The 22,339-nt window shown below is 58.7% G+C and overlaps 6 protein-coding genes across 6 annotated transcripts; 3 read left to right on the top strand and 3 right to left on the bottom strand.

The window, feature by feature from the left end:
- Positions 1-2,305: 2,305 nt before the first annotated feature.
- On the top strand, positions 2,306-4,733 carry THITE_2119460 (uncharacterized protein). The gene is made up of 3 exons (XM_003655549.1): positions 2,306-3,196; positions 3,254-4,564; positions 4,682-4,733. Exons 1-2 carry the CDS (start codon positions 2,505-2,507, stop codon positions 4,560-4,562), a joined length of 2,001 nt encoding a protein of 666 aa, XP_003655597.1. The 5' UTR covers positions 2,306-2,504; the 3' UTR covers positions 4,563-4,564; positions 4,682-4,733.
- On the bottom strand, positions 4,675-6,179 carry THITE_2119461 (uncharacterized protein). Its single transcript, XM_003655550.1, has one exon. The coding sequence runs from the start codon at positions 6,072-6,074 to the stop codon at positions 4,788-4,790; it is 1,287 nt and encodes a 428-aa protein (XP_003655598.1). The 5' UTR covers positions 6,075-6,179; the 3' UTR covers positions 4,675-4,787.
- A 251-nt stretch (positions 6,180-6,430) lies between these two features.
- THITE_2119463 (uncharacterized protein) lies at positions 6,431-9,603 on the top strand. The gene is made up of 3 exons (XM_003655551.1): positions 6,431-6,791; positions 6,853-9,145; positions 9,229-9,603. The coding sequence occupies exons 1-3, from the start codon at positions 6,769-6,771 to the stop codon at positions 9,346-9,348; spliced, it is 2,436 nt and encodes an 811-aa protein (XP_003655599.1). The 5' UTR covers positions 6,431-6,768; the 3' UTR covers positions 9,349-9,603.
- Positions 9,604-10,084: 481 nt separating this feature from the next.
- Positions 10,085-10,991, top strand: THITE_2119465 (uncharacterized protein). The gene is made up of 2 exons (XM_003655552.1): positions 10,085-10,374; positions 10,456-10,991. The coding sequence occupies exons 1-2, from the start codon at positions 10,330-10,332 to the stop codon at positions 10,852-10,854; spliced, it is 444 nt and encodes a 147-aa protein (XP_003655600.1). The 5' UTR covers positions 10,085-10,329; the 3' UTR covers positions 10,855-10,991.
- A 1,085-nt stretch (positions 10,992-12,076) lies between these two features.
- On the bottom strand, positions 12,077-13,366 carry THITE_2055001 (uncharacterized protein; the record flags this gene model as incomplete). Its single annotated transcript, XM_003655553.1, has 3 exons — positions 12,077-12,297; positions 12,376-12,858; positions 13,111-13,366. The coding sequence occupies 3 exons, from the start codon at positions 13,364-13,366 to the stop codon at positions 12,077-12,079; spliced, it is 960 nt and encodes a 319-aa protein (XP_003655601.1).
- Positions 13,367-17,399: 4,033 nt separating this feature from the next.
- THITE_2054981 (uncharacterized protein) lies at positions 17,400-19,367 on the bottom strand (the record flags this gene model as incomplete). The annotated part of the gene is made up of 1 exon (XM_003655554.1): positions 17,400-19,367. A coding segment is annotated over one exon (1,968 nt), but the record flags the coding sequence as incomplete, so codon positions are not given.
- Positions 19,368-22,339: the final 2,972 nt, after the last annotated feature.

The following is a 22,339-nucleotide window of genomic DNA, read 5'->3' on the forward strand; positions in this document are numbered from 1 at the left end:
TAACTAGTATATAGATCTAGGCAATATATACTAGGAATATACTAAGTAGGGCTATACTAAGTCCTACGTTTTTATAAGTAATATTAACTAACGAACAACTATTAGTCCAATGTTGACGAGCTATTAGTAGCTACCCTCTATAATTTAGCTAGAGATTATCAAGTAGTATAAGTAAGTCCTCGAAGTCAACGAGGATAAGCCTTTGCCTACCGACCTTAAGGCGTAGAGTAGGCATTTAGTTATAACTATTTATAAGCTATATAGCTCTATAGCTACTTTATATTTATATCTAACTAACTAGCATTAAAAGGTATAATATATAAGGAGACCGTTGCCGCCCTACCCCTAGCTAGCGCTAATATACTTATATCTAGTGCTCTTATCGCCTTTATAGCTTATCTTTTGCTCGCTAGGGCTAAGCCTTAGTAGAGTATTGAGGAGAGAGTCGCTCTAGCGGCGGAGCGCTAGGCTATAGTTGCTAAGTAGTTGGCTATCGCTACTAAGGAGTTAGCCTAGCTAGCTCGAGATACTTTAGAGGAGGCTAAGCGATATACTAAAGCCTTAACCTAGATATATAAGCACTTTATAAATATTAAGTAGAATATTATAAATGTACTATACCTTTGCTTTATAGCTAGCTAGTAGCTAATTAGTATAGTATAAGGAAATTTAGGGTAAGAAGGGTAGTAAAGATAAGGATAAGGATAAGGGTAAAGTAGATACTTAAGTTCAATTCTTTTATTTTAATACGTTTCTACCGTTGCCTAGTAGCTAGCTAGGCTCTACCTAGGTCAAATATAGTCTTATACTTCCTTAGCCTAGCTATAGCCTCTATATATAATCTGTTCTTATATAGTAAGATGGTAGTAGCTCTAAGGTAGGTTATATCACCTACTATATAGACTTAACTAATATAGCGTAGATATAGCGATAGCCTATAGCTAGCCTATAGCGTAAGCGCGCTATTACCTACCTTTAAGCGCGCTATACCCTAGAATATACGCGAAGACCCTCTGCCGGTACTGCTATAGTACTTCGAGTTGTAGTAGGGGGGTGGCGTTGACAGGGGCTGGAAATTAGTCTTGGTGGGACCTCTTTAACGACGACTAGTCAAGCCCTTGTTCCTGGGACCGGTCGTCGTTAAAGAGGTCCCGCCAAGACTAATTTCGGAACCTACCGCTTATAAGTATTTACAAATCGCCAAGGCTACGACGACTTCGAGCAACATCAATAACGAAGAATCGTAAAGACTCGTAGCAACAACTTTGCGAAACCTCAACCAAATAAAACGAAGTTAACCTGTACTCTAACCTTGACCCGCACCCTAACCTTAACCCGAATCCTAACTAGCGGGGGGCTAGCGCCTGCCCCCGCACCCCTGGCGAACTAACCCCTTGGCGATAGAGTAAACGCCTTGGCGATCGGGGTTGCGTAAAAACGCTGTAAAAACATTGCCGACAATTGGCCGAAATTAGTCTTGGCGGGACCTCTTTAACGTCTACCCTGGGACCGAGTTGCTTTCTTTGAATGCGATAGCTCCTTTATTCCGTACACTACGTTCAAAACAGGCACGAAGTAATTACCACAGGAGGAAGTGTACATACCTGCGCAGTATGAAGCCTCCTTCTTCTCTCGAGTCGTGTTGCCCCTCAACTGCTGCAAAATGTCGAACTGGGCTGATGATTTCCAGTAGGTGTCTTGAGGCTTCGAGACAGGAAGGGAGCTCGCCAGTGGGTCCGCACGTGATGTGGGCCCGATCGGCCAGCCTGGAGCTACCCCACTTAGCGGCAGGGCGCTTACCCCTGTCCGTTGGAGCCCTCGTTGCTTGCACAATATTCCGTACAGGTTCCCGGAACCCTGTCTCGTCACTCATCACACGGCACGCAGCCTGCATGCCGCGCGGGTCACTCAAGAGCTCATCCATGCGCACCTTCGCTGCACCACAAAGATGGCGTTGTTTATTTTGGTAAACACCCGCCACGTGGGAAGATCGATAGATGCCTGTGCAGCGACATGAAGCCAGGCAATGGGCATGGGGGACTTGTTTCGTCTCTCTCTTCTCTTTGGTCCTCCGCGTTTTTGTGGATATGATCACGGCTGGTAGCCGCCCAGGCTTTTTTTATCGGCCCTCGGGCAAAACGTCACAGACCCCTTTCATCACCCGTGTCGTTGTCTCGTGCTTTGTTTAGAAACATTGATTTTGCGTTTCGTCTCCAAATCGGGACATGAAACAGAGGCCTGATCGCCATGCCGGATGGTCTTGCAGCAGCCTCATTAATATACGGCCGTGGTTGTTGAGCTTCTCATCCTGAGAAGCATCGCGTTTGAAGCTTCATCAGAGTCTCGGAGGCTTCAAGGCCGTCAGCCGCCACCGGTCAGCCGACAAGACCGCCCTTGTCCGTCTCGACAACCACCTGTCTCCAGGCAGCTTTTCGGCGCTGGTAAGGCGCCTTCTCACTGCTCCCTCGGCGGGCTACGCACTCCTTTGTCGTCAGGTCGGCGCCATGCCTTTCTCTCCGCGTCTAAGGGACCATATCTCTTCGCCGCTCGAAGCCGGCCCTTCCATTGCCGACGGTCACCACCTCCCCAGCCAAGTCGGTGAAGCGCTCGAGTATGCCTCCAAGCGGCTAGGGAGGAAGGCGGCGCACATCACCCTCCTAGTTGTGCGCAGGGATTACCAGCTGCCAACCTCGCCAATTGCCTCCCCCTCGTGTGTCGCCGGGTCCCCTCCTGTCTCGGCTGCCAGCACGCCGTCGAGGCCTGCCTTTCCTCCCACTCCGTCGAGGCTACAAGGCTTGAAGCAGCTCGTCCGACCCGGTCAGTCTGGAGAAGGGCAGATACGCGAGAGGATAGTCCATGTCCACCTGGAACAGTTCCGCAATGGCACGGCATCGCCGGCCTTCAGCGAGGCTTCGACGGCGTCGTCGGTGTCGACTGCAAATTCGACCTTCAGTTACCGGATGCGATGGCCGGGGAGCCCCGCCGCGTACGGAAGCGTTCCTGTGACACCGGCCACCCCGTTCACGGTCATGTCGTCGTTATCGGGTACGGACGGGACCAGTGCAGTATCACAACTTGGACGGCGGGACTCGACGCCATTCGGGATGAGGCTTATTTACGCCCATCCCTTGAGTCCGCGCGAAGAGAAGCATCTCTCCCAAGCGCTAGCCAAGGCTGCCAGGAAATTCAACCTTGAGTATGTACATCTGAATCTCCTCGTATCGGCCCCCGAGTCCTAAATTGTCCTCCACAGCGGTCGCTGGCTCTCCCAAGCCGTATCTCCCTCTGTCCTCGGTCTCCCCGTCGATTTGGTGGTTAAGTCAACCGCCCAAAACGAGGTTCTCTTCTCGTCAGAGCACCTGACGCTGGTGTCTCTCGATCACTTATACACTTTCCGCGCAGCGCTGCAGGCCTATGCCCGCACACATGCACCTTCTCGACTCGAAGACGCCGTCGACGAGCTGCGCCGGCTGTTTCTCGCTGGCGGTCGACGCCCACTGCGCAAGAGTGCGCTTCTGGCCGCTTACCGCTGGCTTGGCCCTGTGGACGAATCAGCCCTGGCTGACGTCTGCCGCATGTACGAGAGGGCGTACGGGGGCGTCGAGAAGGAGAGCGGAGTGGAGGATGACGTTGGGCCCGTGTCAGAGCGGCCACTTGCGGAAGGCTCCCCGGTCTCCGGAACCATGGACCGGTCGTTGAAAAGGATGGGATTGCTGCCGCTAGGGGGCGCAAGGGTCGAAGGTTCCACTCTACCGCGCCGGGAACGCGAATCGTGCGCCGAGTTCCCGGCTTCGGATTCGATTGATGCCCTTGACAAGGAGATCCTGCTCCCCGGGGCGGACATCGGCTTAGATGAAGAGCCTGACCTCGACGCAATCGAAGCCTGGTATCGCGAGGTCCAAGACAACGCATCAGCCTTTGCGGAACAGCCCTCACGCTCGCACTCGGCCTCAACAGCACACACTGTCACTGTTGCCGAGATGCTGCCTCCTTCGCCGTCAAGGACACCTCCTCCGGCGCCAACATCACCGACCCCGCCAAGCGACCCCTGGCCACAGCCGGACGCACTTGAGCGCGAGCTGAGCGAGATGCGTCGCACAACCCCGAAACTCCACCCGGCTCCCCCTGGGAGGTCTCTCAGGCTCAAGCTTCAGACAAGCTTCGCCGGCAAGTCCGTCGAAGGCGGACAGAAACACCCAGCAGCAACGGAGCAGCAGAATCGCGCAGCGGAACAGACCCGCGGTAGGCGCGATGATCATAATGAGGATGAACTCACCGCGCGGCCACATAGCGCAGTCATCTCGTTTGCCAACGTGCGCTGGACGGCGTGTAACAGCAACAGCAACAATGGTGTTTCCATTGACGAGCTTCTGCATGGCGGCGGCGGTGGTCAGCCTCCTCCCGACGACGACGATGTTGATCAGGCGCCGCAGCGGGAGATGGAGGACAGGATCGGCCCGATGACGCCGAACGGGTACGACGATATCTCGCCCATTACGAGAGGCGAGTGGGGGTTACTCATGTTTGGGAAGGGCAAGACGGCCAAGGTTGAGACGTGTTGATGGTATGTACACAACACGAAAGGTCATTGGGGGCGGCCGAGCAATGTTACCCTTAATTGTGAATCTTGAAAACGTACATATTTCATGCGCGGAGAACATGCACTAATGGCATGTGCAAGCGATACAAACTCATCCGCTGTTTCCTGCCAAGGTAGCCAAGCATCACCAAAACCCAACCCAGCCCAAATGTCCCCCGCGCACTCATTCTCACTCTCACTCGCTCCCTCACTTCCACCCATACCGCCCGGCCGCATCCCGCTGGTTGCTCCTGGCGCGCGCGAAGCTCTCCTCCAGCGCGCTCTGGTTGCTCTGCGCCATGGCGACCACCTGCCGCAGGCTGTGCTTGCCCGGCGCGATCGCGCGCACCGGGTTGAACGCCTGCTGCGCGGCGGCCGCGGACGCCCGCAGCGTCTCGTTGTGCGCGTACTCGCGCGCCATGTCGAAGCTGACTACCTTGGCGTTGGGCGGCAGCGCGGACGCGGACGAGCCGCCGGCGGCGCGGCCGAAGAGCTCGCGCCGCGCCGCGGGGGAGAGCGAGTCTGACAGCGTGCTGAGGCTGGGTGGGATATTGCTGCTACTACTACTGCTTTGCGGGGTATTATTGTTATCGTTGTTGTTGGTGGTGGTGGTGGTGGTGGCCGGTTCGGCTTGGTAGGAGGAGGTTGTTGGGTAGGCCGATGTTACGGCGCTTTCTTCTCCGTCTTGTAGCTGCTGCTGGGGGGAGAGAGGATCGGCAGCGGTCGAGGTGAAGAGGGGTTCGTAGGCGCCTGTTTCGGCGGGCGGGGCGCTGCTGGCGAGCTCGTCGTCATCATCGATGGAAAAGAGGGAGATCTTTTTCGTCTGAGTCGGCTCGGAGCTCGGTGTCATGGGTGACGTCCCCGACGGCGGGCCCGCTTGGGCTGGGGCTGCGGCGGCTGCGACGGGGGCAGCCTCTTTCTTTTTGGGTTTTGCGGGTGCCTTCTTTCTCGCGACCGATAGCGGCTTGAACATGAGCGGCTTGCCGACCAGCTTCACCTCCTCTTCCGGCTTTTGGCCCTCGGGGATTGATGGGCCTGCGCGGCCGTGGTCTGCGCCAGAGCTGGTTGTGTCGTCATCAGCAGCCTCTGCGGCGCCGGAGACGCCATCTCCTCTCGCAAATGCAGGCTCCGCGGCGGTACGTAAATGGAATCCGGGAGCAGGCGCTGCACCGGGGCTCCTCCCCGACGCTGCTGACGCTGCTGGCGCCCCCGTCCCCTTCTTCTTTGGTGGCGGCAGAAATGAGCCGAGGTTGCTGAACCTGCTCCCGCCCGAGGTCTTTGCTCGTTTCGCTGGAGGCTGTTCGGTATCCTCAGCGCCGGTCTCGTCGGCTGCGCTTGGTGCCGGGAGGCTGACGACGATCTTGCCCGAGCCCGAGGACCGGTCGAGGAGTTTCTGGAAGGGTTTCTTTGCCGCTGCGGCGGCGGCGGCGGGGACCGGCCCCGGCTGCACGGATTCGGGTTCCGACTCGGAATCGGAATAGTCGACTAAACCCATGGTCGCAGCTCCTGCTTGAAACCTCGGGGTCGCGTATAGCAAAGAAATCGATCGCCTGACACGAAATCTATGAGCGAGTTCAGTTCGGCTGGCGAGAAGGAGTTGACCTCATCAAGATCTTGGTCGCCTCGAGCAGTAACGGGTCAGGGTAGGTCTTATCGATAAGATAGTTGTGACCGTGCTCTGCTGAGCATTGCTGCTCACTACCCGGTAACTGTTGTAACGTTACGGTCACGTATGGTGGTACTGTAAATTCAGCGCCAAGACACGCCAAGACTGGTAAACGTATCCTATCGATTGGCACACGAACGGCGCAGTGGCAATGGGACCGCACCTGCCCTCCACTCACTGTTGAGCGCGCCGCTACTGTGTACTCCGTAGGTACTCAGTAATCCGAACACAAAAGGCTCTGTGGTAATCTGGTGTGCGCCGGCAGCAGGTTCTGATCGGCGCTCTGGTCCTCGATGCCTTGTAAAGCCTTTCCCTCACCCAGGCTGAACACTCGAGGGATCACGTCTTGTGCAGCCAACTGCGACCTGCACTGCTCCTAACCCGTTCAAACCCCACCACCTCCACTTAAAGCCGGCCTACTCCCCTCCGAGACGGTGGGTTCCCGGAGACAGAGCTCGCGTTTACACAGCGACTCTATCTAGCGACGCCAGGGATCGAGAGCGGCCCGTCGGGTGCGGCGAAGATGTCGGTGATCCAACTGGAAGAGTGCGATTTCCTCACCCGCACCCTCGTGAACACATGAGCCGCCGGTGCTAACCTGCTCCAGTCTCGTCTTGTACCAGCTGCGGACCAGCTATCTCAATGATATTGCCGACGGCGTCGGGGAACGCCTGTTCACCCTGAATGAGGGCTTCCTCAACTCGGCCCCTTTCAAGTCTGCCGGCTGGCGGGCGAATCCGGCGCTCATCAAGCGGACTCACTCTCCGCCAATCCCCACCGCGGTCGCATCTGAGTATTTCCAGACGCCTCGACGCCCCGGCCTAACCCTCGAGGATGAGGGGGAGGAGGCTGGTCTGTTCGCTGGCGGCGCGGCCGAGCCCGTGGGTCCCAGCATGGCAACGAAGCGTCGCCGTCGGCGGGAGCAGATGGACGAGGACGACAGCAGTGATCTCAGCGACGAGAGCGACGAAGAACCGGACCAGCGCGCTGCTCAACAAATCAAATTTGCCAAGATGCCCGTCCGGAACCGCTCCGGCTCCTCTCCGCTCCAGTCGTCCGCCCTTCGCCAGACGACCACGCTCTCGTCGCCTCGTCCGGCGCCACGGAGGGGATCGCAGCCTGCGCTCGAGACTGTGAAGGAGAGGGCGCGGCGCGACACCGTCACCAGCAGCGAGGTGTCGTCAGAGAACGAGTTCGATGCCCCCGGCTTCCACAGGCACCGAGAGGCCGCCCGCGCTGCCGCCGCGCGCGCTGCCAAACCATCCGTCAAGCTGCACACCGAACCTACCGACGGCGCTGACGGCGTCAAACGCCAAGGGAGCGACTTGCTCGAGGAGGAAGAGGAGGACGACTCGGACGTGTCTGACACGTCTTCGGCGCTGATCGAGAGCATCGACTCGGCCTCGATTCTAGACGCTGTCAAGAACCCTCTCAACGCGTCTCTGCGAGACCTTGTGGTCGGCACCCCTCCGCGGGAGTTTACACGAAGATCTACGATTCGGAAATCAGCAATGCCGGCTCCGCTGCAGATTTCCCAAGGGGCGCTGCCGCCGCCACGGCCCATGAGCACCATTCGGCCTCTGAGCATGATGCAGCCCAAGAGCTTGCTCTCCGCTGCGCTCAATGCGAAGAAGACCAAACCCGCGCTGCCCTTTGACAGCTTCGCCTCGTTGTCGGGCCAGGGCGATCCGAACCCCATCGTGCTTCGCATCTACGCCCCCTTCTCGAAGACGCCCTCGAAGCCCTTCGAAGTCCTCATCCGGCGGACGGTCCACCAAGGGGAGGGCGGGGATAGGCCCGTCACGGTTGCTGACCTGATCGGCCTGAGTCTCTGGCGCTACAACGAGGAGAAGCTGGAGCCGCCGCTTCCCAGCGATAAGCTGAACGTCAACTGGTGGACGCTGCGCATGGTCGAAGAGGACGGCGAGGTTGACGAGGACTTCCCGCCTCTCGACCGCAACAAGGGGCTCATTTCGTTTACCACGGCGAACAACAAGGCCAGCCGGTCTCGTTCCAACTCGAAGGTCTACGACATATTCGCGCTGGCACCAGCCTCGCCCGCCGAGTTTGAGGACAACAAACGCAGCACTCCGCAGTTTGAACAGGAAGCAGCGGCCGAAGAGGACGACAAGGAGGTGACGCCCCGGAACACGCCCCGGCCGGATGCTCGCATGCTTCCTCCGGCACAGCCTCGAGAGAACCCGCTGCTGAACACGGCGTACCGCGCGAACACTACGCTGTTCGCGGACATGCCGCAGTCGACGCAGCCGACAAGCGCGCCTTCGCGCGGAGAGAAGAGGCTGCTGCGCATCCACATCCATTCCTCCGATATTGCGCCGGGCCAGATGATTACGCTCGACGTGAGCACCGAGACTTGGCTGGCCGAAGTCCTCGACATTGCCTGCAGGAAGCGGCAACTCGACAAGGCCAATCACGTCCTCAAGCTTCCGCATTCCGGGACGGTGGTGTTGCTGGACCGGACGGTTGCCTCGCTCGGCAACGTCACCGACCTGGAGCTGTACCGGCGCCGATTCGCCACCGACGGGCCGCTGATGGCCGGATCGCTCAGCAGCTCCTCTCCCAGGCCGCCGCTCTTCAGCGACAATGCCAGCTGGACCAAGGCGAGGAAGCCCAAGCTCCTGGGGACGCATCCGCTGGCCAAGGAGGTGCTAAAGCAGGACGAGCTCGGCGTGGCATCCAACTACAAGAAATACACGGTCTGGCGGAAGCAGCCGATGCGGCTGCTGTCGGAGAAGCTGTTTGCCGTCGATGGCGAGTACATTCACATAATGCCAGCGTCGGGCGGCAAGCTGGCCCAAGGGGACGGCAAGTCGACCACGGTCCACTTTAGCAACGTGGTGGGCTGCAAGGTGTCGCGGAAGCACCCAACAAACTTCAAGGTACGTTCTCGGGCATGCAATGCCGCTGTGCCCGGCCTCGACCTGCCCTTTTACAGATGATTATCTAACGATTTGATCTCTAGCTTGTCGTCTACAAGTCGACGGAAAGCAAACGATACGACTTCGTCACGAGCAGCCCAGAGTATGCGGCGGAGATCGTCGCGGAGCTCAAGAAGGGCATCTCGCCTTACCGAGACGTCTGACAGAAGCGGCGTTTGCTGTAAGATTCCCGGCTGCTCGAAATACGTGGAAGCAGAAAGACGGGCTTCGGACGGGCTTCGAAAGAATACTGTGGTACGAATGGCACCAGGGGGCGTGTCGGGTGGGGCGCGTCGATGACATCACGGAAGACGGGGCCGGAACACCCGAAAGGCCGCATTGGATGACGAGTCCAATTATGACTCGCAACAAGCGGTTGAGAATTACGGATCCGTACTGTGGTGCTGTCAGAATGGCAAAGGTCGAAGGAAACCCCACGGTTGTGTTGACGGTGCAAGAAGAGGGCTGGGCCTGGGCCGAGCAGCCTTTGCCGGCTAGTTACCTGCCTTGGTTGCTTCGGCAATGTTTGGTTCTTTGCAAACAACCATTACTCGACCGGCCGTGTTGCTTACTTGTACCTGTGGCTCGCCACAGTGCAGAAGCCGCGTTTCCGTCAGCTAGTGCTGCCCGGCGACTGGCGCGGCTGGTTTCTTGAGAGGGACGGATCCACAACATGATGCAATCTCTCCCCCGGATGAGGGCTGGCTGTTGCACAAACGGTACCGAAACCAGGCTTTGCCAGCATTCTTGCGTCAGCCGTTTTCGATCCAAGGCTGTGCTGTGTGGCTGGGGCGCTGGGGTACCTAGATTCGAGCAGCAAGACCCGTCTCGCGTTGGCGGCCCCTTAGCTCGAAACAGCTGCCAGCTGGTGGCATGCCAGCACCGTGGCTGTGGCGTGAGCCAACGCAAGAAACCGGGCAGAGTCGCCTCTTCTCGCAAGCCTGTCACCAATGAGCAACATATAAAGCACTGTCCTCGCGGCCCACTGCACCAGTCTGGGGGCTTCCAACCACCCAGCCTGACGTCTGACCGAACCTTTACCCAGAGCCCCCCTTTCCTGCGAGTCCCAAGATTCCTTCGCTTGCCGTACGACGGTCATCGTTTCCCATAATTACCCCTGTGAATACCGTCTAAGACCAGCAAGAATGCGCTCCGCCGCCCTCCTCGCTGTGCTTGCTACCATGGCTTCGGTAAGCCTGGTCTCCCATGCCAAACAAACCAAGACACCTTTTCGAGACAGACGCTAACTGTTGCTCTTCCCTCACACATAGGCCCAAACCACGACCGGCACGGCGGCGACCGGCCCGGCGACAACGGGCTCGACGAGCTCGTCGTCGTCGGCCAACCCGTCGCTCTCGAGCTCCATCAGCTCGGCCCTCTCGTCCATCGGCTCGGCCGCGTCGTCCGAGATCAGCTCCATCACGAGCGCGGCCGGCAGCGCCATCTCCAGCCTGACCTCCGAGCTCGCCACGGCCACCGGCTCCGCCCGCTCCTCGCTCACCTCGGAGCTGGCCAGCCTGACCAGCTCGGTCGGCTCGGCCATCGGCTCCGTCGGCACGTCGGCCGCGTCCGCGAGCGCCAGCGCCACCACCAACGCCGCGCCCCTGCCTACGGCGGCCGTGGCCGTCGGGGCCCTGTTCGGCGGCGCTGCTGTGCTGGCGAACCTGTGATTTTTTTTTTTTTTTTTTTTTTTTCCGCGCCGCGAATCTTTTCGATGAGGTGGGTTCACCGGTCGGGTGGGTGGGGATTCTTTTGATGTTGAGTGACGGATTTGTATTATTCAGGTCACAACACGACGTGTGCTCTACGGGATTGAGACTGCGAGATGAGGGGATGGCTCGGCAAAACTAAAGGGGGTTGGGGCTCGAACTAAGGCTGCCTGCCTGCCACGCAACACAGCCTGGCCCGGAATTGCTTGTGATCTTATTCCCGGAATTGATTTCGATGAGTTGGAGGGGCGTCAATAAGGTACAATGCAATTGCACTGCCGACCGACATCCGTTTGCTGCCCGTCCCGCCGAGGGCACTTCTCTGCCGTGTGTGAAATATAACACTACCCGCAGTCATCACCAGGTGTATCCAACAACCCCCATGGACAACAGACTTTGGCACAGCATGAGCTCCCAATTTGCCGTTGGAGCTCACCTGGCATCCGAAGCCGCGACAGGACACCAAGTGACTGCTCCTCTACTTCCTCAGGACATACCTCCTACCTATTCAATAGCTTGATTCATTGCGGGCTGATGGGGACTGCGCTCGGGGCGAGGCTGGTGACGACCGATGACGTCAATGATGTGGACAAAACGCGCGGCCTTGCCAGTGTCAAATAAAGTGCATCGTGACGTGGACGATGGGGTTACTAGTAACAGATACGTACACAGTGCGCACAGTGCGATACCCCAAGCGAGTCCACGGACCGTCTGCCATAGCCAACGAGCTGTGTCATCAATGTTGCGCGTAGTGATTGGCAGCTTTTCCTGCGGTATGGCGCGAAAGTAGACCCGGAAGACGGAGTTGCCTTTGCTTTGCCGTTGTTCATGGTTTGACAGTGGTGTTACCAAAGTTTGGTTGGGGATGGTTCCAGGGGAGAAGCCGGCGGGAACAGGGAACAGGAAATGGTGTAAGGTGTTCAAGGACTAAGTCAGAACGAAGTCCGCCGCGGTACTAGACCGCGCGAGTGTTGTAGGCATCTGCACCTGCCGCGTCTCGATGAGGATGACAACGGTGATCTGTCCATCCTCTTTCTGAGAGACCACCTAGTCTTCCAAACCCCTGGGTATCATAAGCTCTGTCCACAAGCCGAGGAAGAGCTCAACAAGAATAATGTCACCGGGACCACATCCACAGGTAATCCAACGTGATGCCCATCTATATCCCCAACGCCCCCAACGCCTATCCGCCGTTCTTCCGGGTATCATTCCACAGAGCGTCCACGGCCTGGAAAACCGCCGTCACGTCCCGCATGACCCTGTCGTCCACCTTGCCGCCCAGTCGCTGCTGCATCTTGTCCGGATGCCATCGCACCCTCTCCTCCTTGAGCCTCGCCGCAAACTCTTTCTCGCCGACCTCCTCCAGCCCGATCCCCTGCACAAAAAAGGCTCTCACCTCTTCAGCTTGCACTTCACCCCTCCCACCCATCCCCCTCTCCCTCTCCCTCTTCCCCCGACCGCCAAGCCCCCCGGGCTCAGCACCATCATCCTCCTCATCGTCATCCCCAGCCCAGGGCCACGGAATAGCCTCAACCCCGCCCTGGTGCCCGGCCTCCTCCCAGGCGCGCCAGCGCGCGAGGTACGCCTCCCAGCGGCGCCGCCAGACTTTGCGCCGGCGCCTCTCCATCCCGCGCCGGAGCGAGCGCTCCATCTCGCGCGCGATCCGCTCGGCCTCCTCGTGTTGCCGCCGCCGTTCCTCCTCCTGAGCCTGCTCCTGCGCCCGCCGTGCCGCCCGCGCCTCCAGCAGCCCCGCGTGCGTGCGCTCCCACATCTTCTGCCGCACGTACGCCGCGTATTCGTCGTCGGTCATGCGCTCCAGCGGACCGCCGTCGGGGTGCCCGTAGATGTGGATCGGCTGGCCGTAGACGGACTCCCAGTAGGCGGCGCCCTCGTCGTCGGCGAGGGCGTCGAACAGGGACTCGCGGAAGGCCGTGTTGGGCGACAGCGGTGGGTCTTGGAACGGGTCTTGGTCTTGTCCATCTTGGTGGGAGGGGGAGCGGGTGCGGTGATGGCGCCGGCGCCGGTGGTGATGGTGGTGGTCGTGGTGGTGGCTACGGCGGTGGCGGCGCCCGGGGGATTCGTCGTCACGCTTGCTCCCGTGCCTGTCCCCTTTCCTGTCTCCGTTCTCGTCTACAGTATGCTGGTCTCTATCCCTTTCTCTGGTCGGGGATCGGGATCGGGATTGGGATGCGTGCCGGCGCCGGTGGTGATGGTGACGGTGATGGTGGTCGCCAACTCTCTCTCTGCCGTCTCTCGTCCGCGATGACTTGGACGACTTGGATTTGAAGCGAAGTTTGGTCGGCCTGGGCGCGGCTGTCTCGTGGTCTGACGGTGCCGGGACCTCTCGGAGGCTCTCGTTGCGTCGGGGTGCAGGCTCGGCAGACATGTCGGAAGACCTCGCATCATCGAGGGGCTCGGGCGGGTTGAAAGACGAGAGGATTCGCCGCCGCTTGGGTGAGCGATCTGGCTCCATCTCTCCTCTCTCTAGTGCGAGTTTCGGTGTTGGGATGTGGTCTGGATCTGACCCGCGGCTTGCGCTTGCACGAAGCAGCTGCATGCACTAGCAAGAGGTACGAAGTCCTGGAGTACCGCAAGTGTGGAGTGCGGAGTACAATGTCACGTTAGGTAATAGTCCCCGGTGTATTTTGCAGCGTACTCCGTATTGGGTTACGTTACAGTAACATGTAGGTATTCGTACAAACAGTCTATACGACCTCATGTTCTCCGCCAGTCGATGCTTCCCCCACCCTTCCGACCAGCGTCTCAAACTTTAATGTCGGCCTCGTCTGTCGTCATTCCGCTGCTCTGTGTCAGAATCAAGGCATGCTTAGCTTTGCAGATCACTCACCCAGTTCAAGTTACCGGTAGCTGTAGGTATGTAAGGTAGGTACTTGGTAGTTATCGGGTGGCTGACCCGCATTCTCGTCCCCCCCGGTCTCGCAGTGCGAAGCCTTCACCTTGCCGCAAGGTCCGGCAATCAACGTTCACTCTCCTGTACCACTGCAAAATTACAGGCGCAGTGTATTCAGTACAGAATACCGCTAGTTGGCTTGGTTATCTCTTCCACTGCGTTCGAACACCACACCTGCAGAGTTCGCAGTAGCTGCGTTCCGTGGCTCTGGGGGCTGGGCTCCAGTTCCCAGTTCCGGGACCCTGGGCCGCGACGCCGCGTCGCCGGCATCAGGATGACCCCTGCTGCAACCGGTCCCGACAGGACGGGCGGAACGGGCGATGCAACCTCACTGCCGAACGTCAGGTGCTCCGCATGGCGCGGGTTCCAGGGAGACAAGTTGACAACCGAGCCTTTTCACTCGCTCACACCTCTCTGCCCCCAATTAGCGAGCAACGTTTCACGGCATTATCTACCCGTTCCTTGTTTCGGACATTCATCGTTGTAGCCAGCGACTGCGAGACATCCTCTGCTGCATGGCTGACGCTCTGCCGGCGTCCGTCTTCCGGCTGAGTAGTTATAAATGAGCAGTGCAGCACCCACCTCCGCGGCCAGACCGGAGTGAGACATGCGACCAGATCTCGCAGGTGCAGATCAGAGGGTCGTCGTTAAAGAGGTCCCGCCAAGACTAATTTCGGAGACTACCGCGTACAAGTAATTACAAATTGGTAGGCCGCGACGACTTCGAGCAACATCAACAACGAACAATCGTAAAGACTCATCGCAACAACTTTACAAAAACTCAACCAAATCGAAAAAAAAGAAAACGAAGATAATCCGTACCCTAACCATAACCGCATCCTAACCTTAACCTAGACCCTAACTAGCGGGGGGCTGGCACCGCCCCCCATACCCCCGGCGAACTAACCCTTGGCGATAGAGTAAACGCCTTGGCGATGGTGGTTACGTAATAACGTTGTAAAAATATAGCCGACAATTGGCCGAAATTAGTCTTGGCGGGACCTCTTTAACGTCCACCGATCAGAGGGGTTGAACCAGCTTACGTGTTTGTCCCAGACACTTTGGGCCTTCTCTCAACGACGGATGATCAGCGCTGCTGGGGTGGACGTTAAAGAGGTCCCGCCAAGACTAATTTCGGCCAATTGTCGGCAATGTTTTTACAACGTTTTTACGTAGCCACGATCGCCAAGGCGTTTACACTATCGCCAAGGGTTGGTTCGCCAAGGGTACGGAGGGCGGCGCCAGCCCCCCGCTAGTTAGGGTTCGGCTTATAGTTAGGATATAGGTTAAGGTTAGAGTACGGGTTAACTTCGTTTTCTTTTTTTTCGATTTGGTTGAGGTTTCGCGAAGTTGTTGCTACGAGTCTTTGCGAATCTTTGTTGTCGATGTTGCTCAATATCGTCGCGGCCCCGCTTACCCCTTGGCGATTGTAAATACTTGTAAACGGTAGGTTCCGAAATTAGTCTTGGCGGGACCTCTTTAACGACGACCGCTGCTGGCCGTTCATTCTCCCAGTCTACGCTAGCAGTAACCGCAGAGTAGCAGCGTATGGAATAGTTACAATAGTTACATACTTCCACTACACTATATTAAGCCTCTCCGTCTGTCTTCGGCACGGTCGTTGCCGACATTGGATCGACACGGCTCCCACGCAACGGCCGCGGCTGATTCGCCAACGAGACGGCCCGCCGTCGCCTCCCGAGGTCTTAGACTGCCAATAGTCGCGGAGCAGCGTGACGGAACTAACTGACACGAGGCGGGAAGGAAGGCGCCAAAACAACCTTGACGGCCGCCGGCCTGTCTTAGGGGTTGAAGCAACGCACGCAGAGACGATAGTTCAACGGGGAAGGGAAGGTCGAGTTACACCACCAAAGAGGAAAAGGGCCAGAGATTTGTTTCTCTCACACCGAGCATGAACGAACCCCAGCGGGGTTGGATTTCCCCTGCCAAGTTCACCGGCGAGCAGAAGGCTCTGGAAACGCCCAGACATGCTTTCAAGTAACTAAAGTGCATGCACGGCAGTGACGGAGTGTGGCGCTCGTTGCCGCCGGCGGCAACGGCGGGACCGGCGGCAAGTGACTCCATCATCCATTGGCAGGCAATGTTGCGGCGAAGCAAGGCATTGCAGGGAGCTAGTTACCATGTGACGAGCACTTTGTGCCGACGGAAGGCTGCGGTCCAGGGGGATGTCAACAAAACAACTAGCCACATCGAATGGGAGTGCGGCTGGCAAGATGCGAGACACTCGGAAGGCTACTGGCACAGCGGGCACAAGCTAGTGTAGAACGAGAGCTGATAGGTAGGCGACAGTGTCTTGGATAATTTCTCTATTTATTTTTGAATTTTTTGGTTTCCGTGTCTTCCCAATTTCGGCCTCTTTTTTCCGTTTTTGGCTGGCCTCTTGTCTTTCCCCCTCTTTGACTTGATCGGCCGGCCCTGTTGTCTCTGTCTGTCCTTCCTGTCCTGCCCGTTATGGATGCGATGCGCGGGCGCCTGTCCGAGACAGATGACCTCGGCAGACGAGCACATACACGCCCATCTGGTTCTCCCTGCCGCCTTCCCTGCGAACGCTCATGCAAGCCGGGATGCAGATCGGCTGGCAGGTGAGTCGTGTATTCCGTAGTCACCGGAAAGAGCCCCTCTCTTGCTGCCTGGTTGTCCACACCGAGCAACCAGTTCAGCAGCCGCTCCATGCTGGTCGTCCGCCTAGTTTCTCCAATCATCCGTACGTTGCAGTCTGAGCGCATCCTGCTTGGCCGGCCGGGGTGTCCAATAATGAGTCGTGATGTCCAATGAAGAGTCATGATAATCGGTACGCGAGCCAGTCAGGAGCTGCTGACACGCCCGCTGTCGGGGGGATGAGAAGGCAGCCCTTTCGAGCCAGCCAGCGCAGTCGGGGATCCAAACTGGCATCAAATGCTCCACCGCCACTCGACAAGAGCTAAATAAACACGGCATTAGTGGAAACAAAGAAGACGGGAACGAATATATATGATGCAGAAGATGCAGTAGCTGAATCCTCGCTCCGTAACGCCATGTCGCCCCCGGTACTCCGTAACCTCTTCTCTCCATGATACTATGGTTTGACCGGGGAAAGATAAAGAAAACCAAAAGAGAAAAAAGATGACGGGCTGTGTGTAGATGATCTGATGATTAAACAAGTCAGCAAGAACATGCTGAAAAGAGCAATTCCATAGATATCAGTCGCAGCAATGCGGGAACAAAAGAACCGTGTCTGCCTGGAACAAACAAAAGAGAGAGAGAGAGAGGAGAGAGGAGAAAATAAAGAGCCCGCTAGACCTTTTGTCTTTTCTCTTTTAGCCCCGCAAGACCTCCTGTGCTGGTTGCCCGAGCAGGTCTGCGGCCCTCTAATATAACCCAAACGACAAAGGAGAAATAATAGAGGGAAAGGGGGGGAAAAACCACGAAACAGACAGCGAGATTAGACCCAATATCACATTCGGACCCCAGTCCAAGCCCTCGGTCTGCCCAGGCCGCTGTGTATGTGCTGGTTTGTCGTGCACAACACCTTCGCCAGCCTGCCCGGATGATCCCCCGCCCTTCAAAGAACGTGGCCACGCCTCCCGCGGCCACATCACCTGGGCCCGCCATCGGTCGGGCCACGCGGATCTGTCGCCCACCCAGCCTCGTACGGCGGTCTCCTGCTCGTAGTAGCGTACGGGTCAGACGGCTGCGGCGGCATCGCCGGCGGGGGCGGCACCGTCGCGATGGGCGGCGGGGTCGTCGAGGGGGTGCGAGACTGGTCGAAGCGCAGCGGCGGCAATCGCGCGACGCCCGCCGGCGGCGGCGTCAAATGGGGCGAAGGCGGCACGCCAAAGGCAGCAGCAGCAGCACCAGCAGCCGCAGGAGGGGCCGGGCTGGTGATCGGCGGCAGGTGAGTCGACGTGACCAGGCTGTAGGAGCTGCTGGGCAGGTGCGGCTCGGAGTCGGTTCGTCTCCGCCTCGCGGGCGGTTCAAGCCCGGATGGGTCGACGTACGAACTCGAGCGCGGGTGGGGGTGAGGGCGAGGGTGGGCGGGGGGCTGGGCGAACGGCGTCGGGGGGGGTTGGAAGTGCGAGTGTGGGTGCACCGGAGGCGGGGGCGGAGGCGGTTGAGGAGCCTGGAGCATGCTGCCGGCGGGAGTCCCCCCGGTTCTCGAGATTGGACTTGGTGGTCCCCGGTCGGCCCACTCCGTCATCCCCGGCGTCTTGGAGATCAAGTCTCTCAAGCGGTTTCGCTCGTTTCGGTAAAAGTCTCGCTCGGCCTCGAGTTCCTGGCAGCGCTTGGCCAGCTCCTCGTTCTTCTTGCCCAGCTCTCGGTTTTCGTTTTCCAGCTTCTGCATCTCCTCCTGCTGCTCTCTCTCGCGCTCCTTTTTCCGCTGTCGGAACCTCGCCGATGCCCCTGCATTGCGCTGCCTCTTCTGATCCGCTTGCCTTGATGCATGGTGGGTGTCAATGGGGACCACAATCTCCTCCCCGTGTGTTGGCGTGATGGCGAAAAGAGCATGACCTTCGGCAATTTGTAGGTTCCTGGACGCGCCAGCAGGCAGCGAGGACAGCGGCCCAGGTCCCCAGACGTCTCCTAGAGCCCCCCGGGCACCAAACGGCCGGCTGGCGGAGATCGGCGCGGGAAATGGTGGCCCTGGCACGACTGGCCGCCCGTCATGCTCGCGCTTTGTGCTTGTTGTCTGTCGCAGTTCGGACGGTGATGCCGAGGGGAGACCCAGGTTTAAGCTGGGCTGCGAGAGCGACCGAGCAAGTCCGGAGGTTGGTCCGGTCGGTGAAGGTGGTCGTCCTCCAGAGGCAGGACCGTGGAAGTGCGGTGGTGTTCCCAGAGCCGGAGGCCCGCTGCCCTGCGCCTGGGGATCGTGCGTCGCGACTGTACTCCGATCGGAAGGAGCCGGTAGGTTCGCCGCGAGGTGCTGCGCCTCCAGCGTCCTCATCGCCGCTCGACTAAGGCTAGTGGCTCTCGGTGACCTCGGGGTCAGAATCCGCCTCGCGGCCATAGGATACGGATGTATAGGTTGGGGAGAAGTCTGGTCCGCGGACGGAGGCGGCGCCACGGGAGATGTCGTCCGGGCGAGAACCTGGCTCGCTGATCGTGGTGTGGCAGCGGCCGGGGGCTGGAAAACAACAGCACTGGACGGCGATCCTTCCAACCCATACTGGGCCGCCGCCGTGGCCGGTTGCGCGTTTCCTCCCGAAGCCGAAAACTGCGGAAGAGACGGTGGACGGTCAGCCAACACTGGGTGTGGCCTTACCGGGTCCAGCGGTCTATCGCGGGTGTCCGGAGTCCTGCCTGCGGTACGTTGGGGGGCCCCATCGCCCTGAGTTGGCGCAATACCGGCGGGGTCGGGAAGCGCCGCCCGCGCTCTCGGCTCATCTTGTTGGGTACGGCTTCGCTGGAGCGGGGGAGAGGATGTGGCATCCGTCCCCCTCACCGGAGACCGAGAAGAATGGCGGGACACAGGGCGAGGCGCAGAGCCCCCCTGCGACATCGTGGCCGTTTCCCCTTCGCTCTTGACGGCTAGAGAACGCTGACATTGACGCCTGCAGTCGCTCTCGGGTAACCGACTGAGGGGCCGAGGTTGAGGTAGGCGCGGCGAAAGCCCTTCGCTGCCGCACAGTGGGCTGAAGGCACTAAGGCATCGGAATATGGGTCACGGCCACTTCAGGGATGTTGGGGTCGAGGTTTCGCTCGCTCCGGGCTGGTGGGCCTGAGCGAGGCAGCCGGAGAGGTGTAATATAAGTACGTATTCGGAACCAGAGACCGATGTGTGTGGGCTTGCGCCAGTCGTCAGGCGCCGGAGTGCCACACAGGTCACTGGTCAAGCCACGCCGTTGTCCCGTTGGACGACTGAGCAGGCGGACACGGGTGACTTTCAGCCAAGTAGGACAAAAAGACGGGTGCAAAGCAGCTGTGAGCGACCTACGCTAATATTCGTCGTTACGGTGGGCCAAGGACCGTGTTGTGGGCGAGACATAGCCAGTCAACGATCCTTGGTACGGCCCTGGCATAGGGACTGGCCAACGAGGGGTCGAGTGCGCTAAGAAAGAGGCTTTCCCGTCGCGTGAATGGACAGGATGACTTTGTCTCGCACCTCCGTTGAAGGAGCGGGACCAGCAATGCTCTCTGTCTTTGGCGGATCGTAAAAGGGCCAGCAGGAACGAAAGAAGGCAGCGCTCTGCAGCGAGGCTATTGTGAGATGTTGGCGAGAGCGAGGCGCCACGCTGTCAGTGACCTCGACTCGTCCTCGTGGGCACTGTCCAGTTTACCAACTCCAATCCAGTGACCATGAAGAAGTCGAACAGAGGGACGTCGGCCGTGAGAAGAACGTAACAGACTCATGTTCCTTCTCGCTGCCAAAGCCGGCGTGGCCCTTTAAGGCCAGCCTATGGAAAAACGTATGGAGTACTCCGTATTTCGGCCCCCTGTCGTCGTCCTTTGGACATCCCTGGCAACGCATGGTGTCGACTCAGAAACTACCTTGGTAGGTAGTTACTGTACGCTTGTAATTTCTTATCTGTCGGTACACTGCCTCGTGGGAGCTGACCAAAATGACCGGGCACCTCACCCCGGCCGGCGAGGGTGGTATTCCGTAATTCTCAGCGCGTCCATTGGGATGGAATTGTGGTTAGTTACCGTTACCGGGGTGCACTGACCCAAGCAGCCAGGGGTGGCCATGCTGATGTTGCTTCCTTCTGGAAAAATGGTTGGCCCAGAATCGTCGAACCGCTCTCCGCTGTTCGCTCGTGACTTACTTTTTCTAGAGAAATAACGGTTGAGAGGACAGCCGGAATTTCCCCGAGCAACCAGCCTGCCCGGTCGCTTTGAGCGCAAGCCCAAGCAACGACCTGACCGCTCTGAAACTTGAAGAAGCCCAAAGGGAGCGGCGTCGAGAATGGAAATACCGAACTCTGGCTCGCGTCAAGGGCGCCTGGCGAGCCGTGGGAATCCACCACCCTCCTGTGTACATTCACAGTTGTGCAAAAAGGGGCAGCAATGAATGTGACGCTGCCTTGGCAAGCTTGGCTCCAGCTTCTCCCGCAGGCTTCTTCCTGCAGGGCATTCTCCTGGGCACGGCCACGGCCACGGGACCGCGAATGTCACGAACAAAGTCGTCACGGCGAAAAGAAGCTCCCTCAACCCCACAGGTTCAAGATGAGGTCGATGAAGCGGCGAACATCGCCTGCCCGTCACCTCGGCGAAGCTGTGCTGTTCACTGCTGCTTCCGTTTGCCCACCATTGTTTGGTGCCAGCCAGGCAGTTGCTTGCCTGGATGAGTACGGAATAGCGGCAAGGGCCCGGCAGATGGAGAGATCGCCGTTGTTGATGGCGTCGCTGGGACGGCCTCGTCGGAACCCGTCGTCCACAAGATCGTCTTCGCAGCGCCCATGGCGCCGCATTGCCCGTGGATGTCTTGGTTGGGTGACCGGACAGCGTGTCTGTCGGACGTTCCAGCACATCGGGTGCTCGGCGAGACGGTTTACTAGAGCCACGCCAGGGCCGCGTCCAGCTTCGAAGACGGAAGCTCCAGGGCGTCGGAGCCTGCGTCATCCAGCGGCAACTTGGCTGGCCCAAATCGAAAGGGCAGAAGAGTCCTGTCGGAAATGATCTGCATGGCGGCCGCGAAAAGTGCTTGTCTGGGAGACTCGTCAGGGTCAGTCAGGGCTTGGTCTGCTTCCCAACGTGGGACAAGCAAGCTAATGTGAATCAAACGTGAGTGAGCTACACTAATGGGCACAGGCGCCCCTCGGAAGACGACGACGGGCTGGGTGGCATCCGAGATGCCCGTCATCGCTCATGGCGTGGCGGGGCGGGTTAGTGGCCTTGTTGATGCCATCGCACCTCGACAACAGCTGAAACCCAAGGATGCATGTACTGTACTGTGTACATTACACACCAAGGTGCGGAGTAACTCATTCCATCCAGAACACTGGAAGTTACACAGTAACTCGCGCACAGAGACGGTCCGCGCGCCTCTCTCCCCCGGGCCGCTCCCCCTTGCAACAAAGCTAGTCCACGTCAGTCACAGGAACCAGCATGCGAGTGATCCGGAATGACTAGTGCACAGTCACTAGTGGAGTAGTGCACTGAGTGGACTTGATCGCTTGTTGGGGGGCGGGTCACGGGGATGATTGCCGACGCGCTCGCGGCTCCTCTTGGGTCGTCGTGAGAGGCGGTTCGGTTGGAGTGGAGCGCGAAGAGCGGCAGGATTCCACTTCATCATCGTCTCGTGTCGGAGCCCAGAGTGCTGGATTGGGCCCTGCACGTCTGGCATGTGGGTTCCCGCATGAACCCCTGCTGCACAGTGGGGAAGGATGCTCAACTTGGTCGTCGATGCCTGGCGCCTGGGCACTCAAGGCTGCCTTGGCGCTTTCAACTGATTGGCGACGTTAGTTAATTCAAACTGCTCATTTTTCACCAGCGCATGGAGTGTTGTATGTACCGCGTAGGTACACTACTTCAGGTCTTTCAGCATGGAAAAATTCAGTTATTCACTTCCGAGACCGGGTTTCCGGGTCCTCAAACCTC

This window comes from Thermothielavioides terrestris, chromosome 4 (genome assembly GCF_000226115.1).
Source record: "Thermothielavioides terrestris NRRL 8126 chromosome 4, complete sequence".
Classification (NCBI taxonomy): Eukaryota; Fungi; Ascomycota; class Sordariomycetes; order Sordariales; family Chaetomiaceae; genus Thermothielavioides; species Thermothielavioides terrestris.

Excerpts from the sequence above, each read along its gene's own strand:
- THITE_2119465 (XM_003655552.1), top strand. The coding sequence starts at position 10,330 with ATGCGCTCCGCCGCCCTCCTCGCTGTGCTTGCTACCATGGCTTCG. Across the intron at positions 10,375-10,455 it reads TGCTTGCTACCATGGCTTCG|GCCCAAACCACGACCGGCAC; the intron begins GTAAGCCTGGTC and ends CCTCACACATAG.
- THITE_2119463 (XM_003655551.1), top strand. The coding sequence starts at position 6,769 with ATGTCGGTGATCCAACTGGAAGA. Across the intron at positions 6,792-6,852 it reads TCGGTGATCCAACTGGAAGA|TCTCGTCTTGTACCAGCTGC; the intron begins GTGCGATTTCCT and ends AACCTGCTCCAG. Across the intron at positions 9,146-9,228 it reads AGCACCCAACAAACTTCAAG|CTTGTCGTCTACAAGTCGAC; the intron begins GTACGTTCTCGG and ends TTTGATCTCTAG.
- THITE_2119461 (XM_003655550.1), bottom strand. The coding sequence starts at position 6,074 with ATGGGTTTAGTCGACTATTCCGATTCCGAGTCGGAACCCGAATCCGTG.
- THITE_2119460 (XM_003655549.1), top strand. The coding sequence starts at position 2,505 with ATGCCTTTCTCTCCGCGTCTAAGGGACCATATCTCTTCGCCGCTCGAA. Across the intron at positions 3,197-3,253 it reads GCCAGGAAATTCAACCTTGA|CGGTCGCTGGCTCTCCCAAG; the intron begins GTATGTACATCT and ends TGTCCTCCACAG.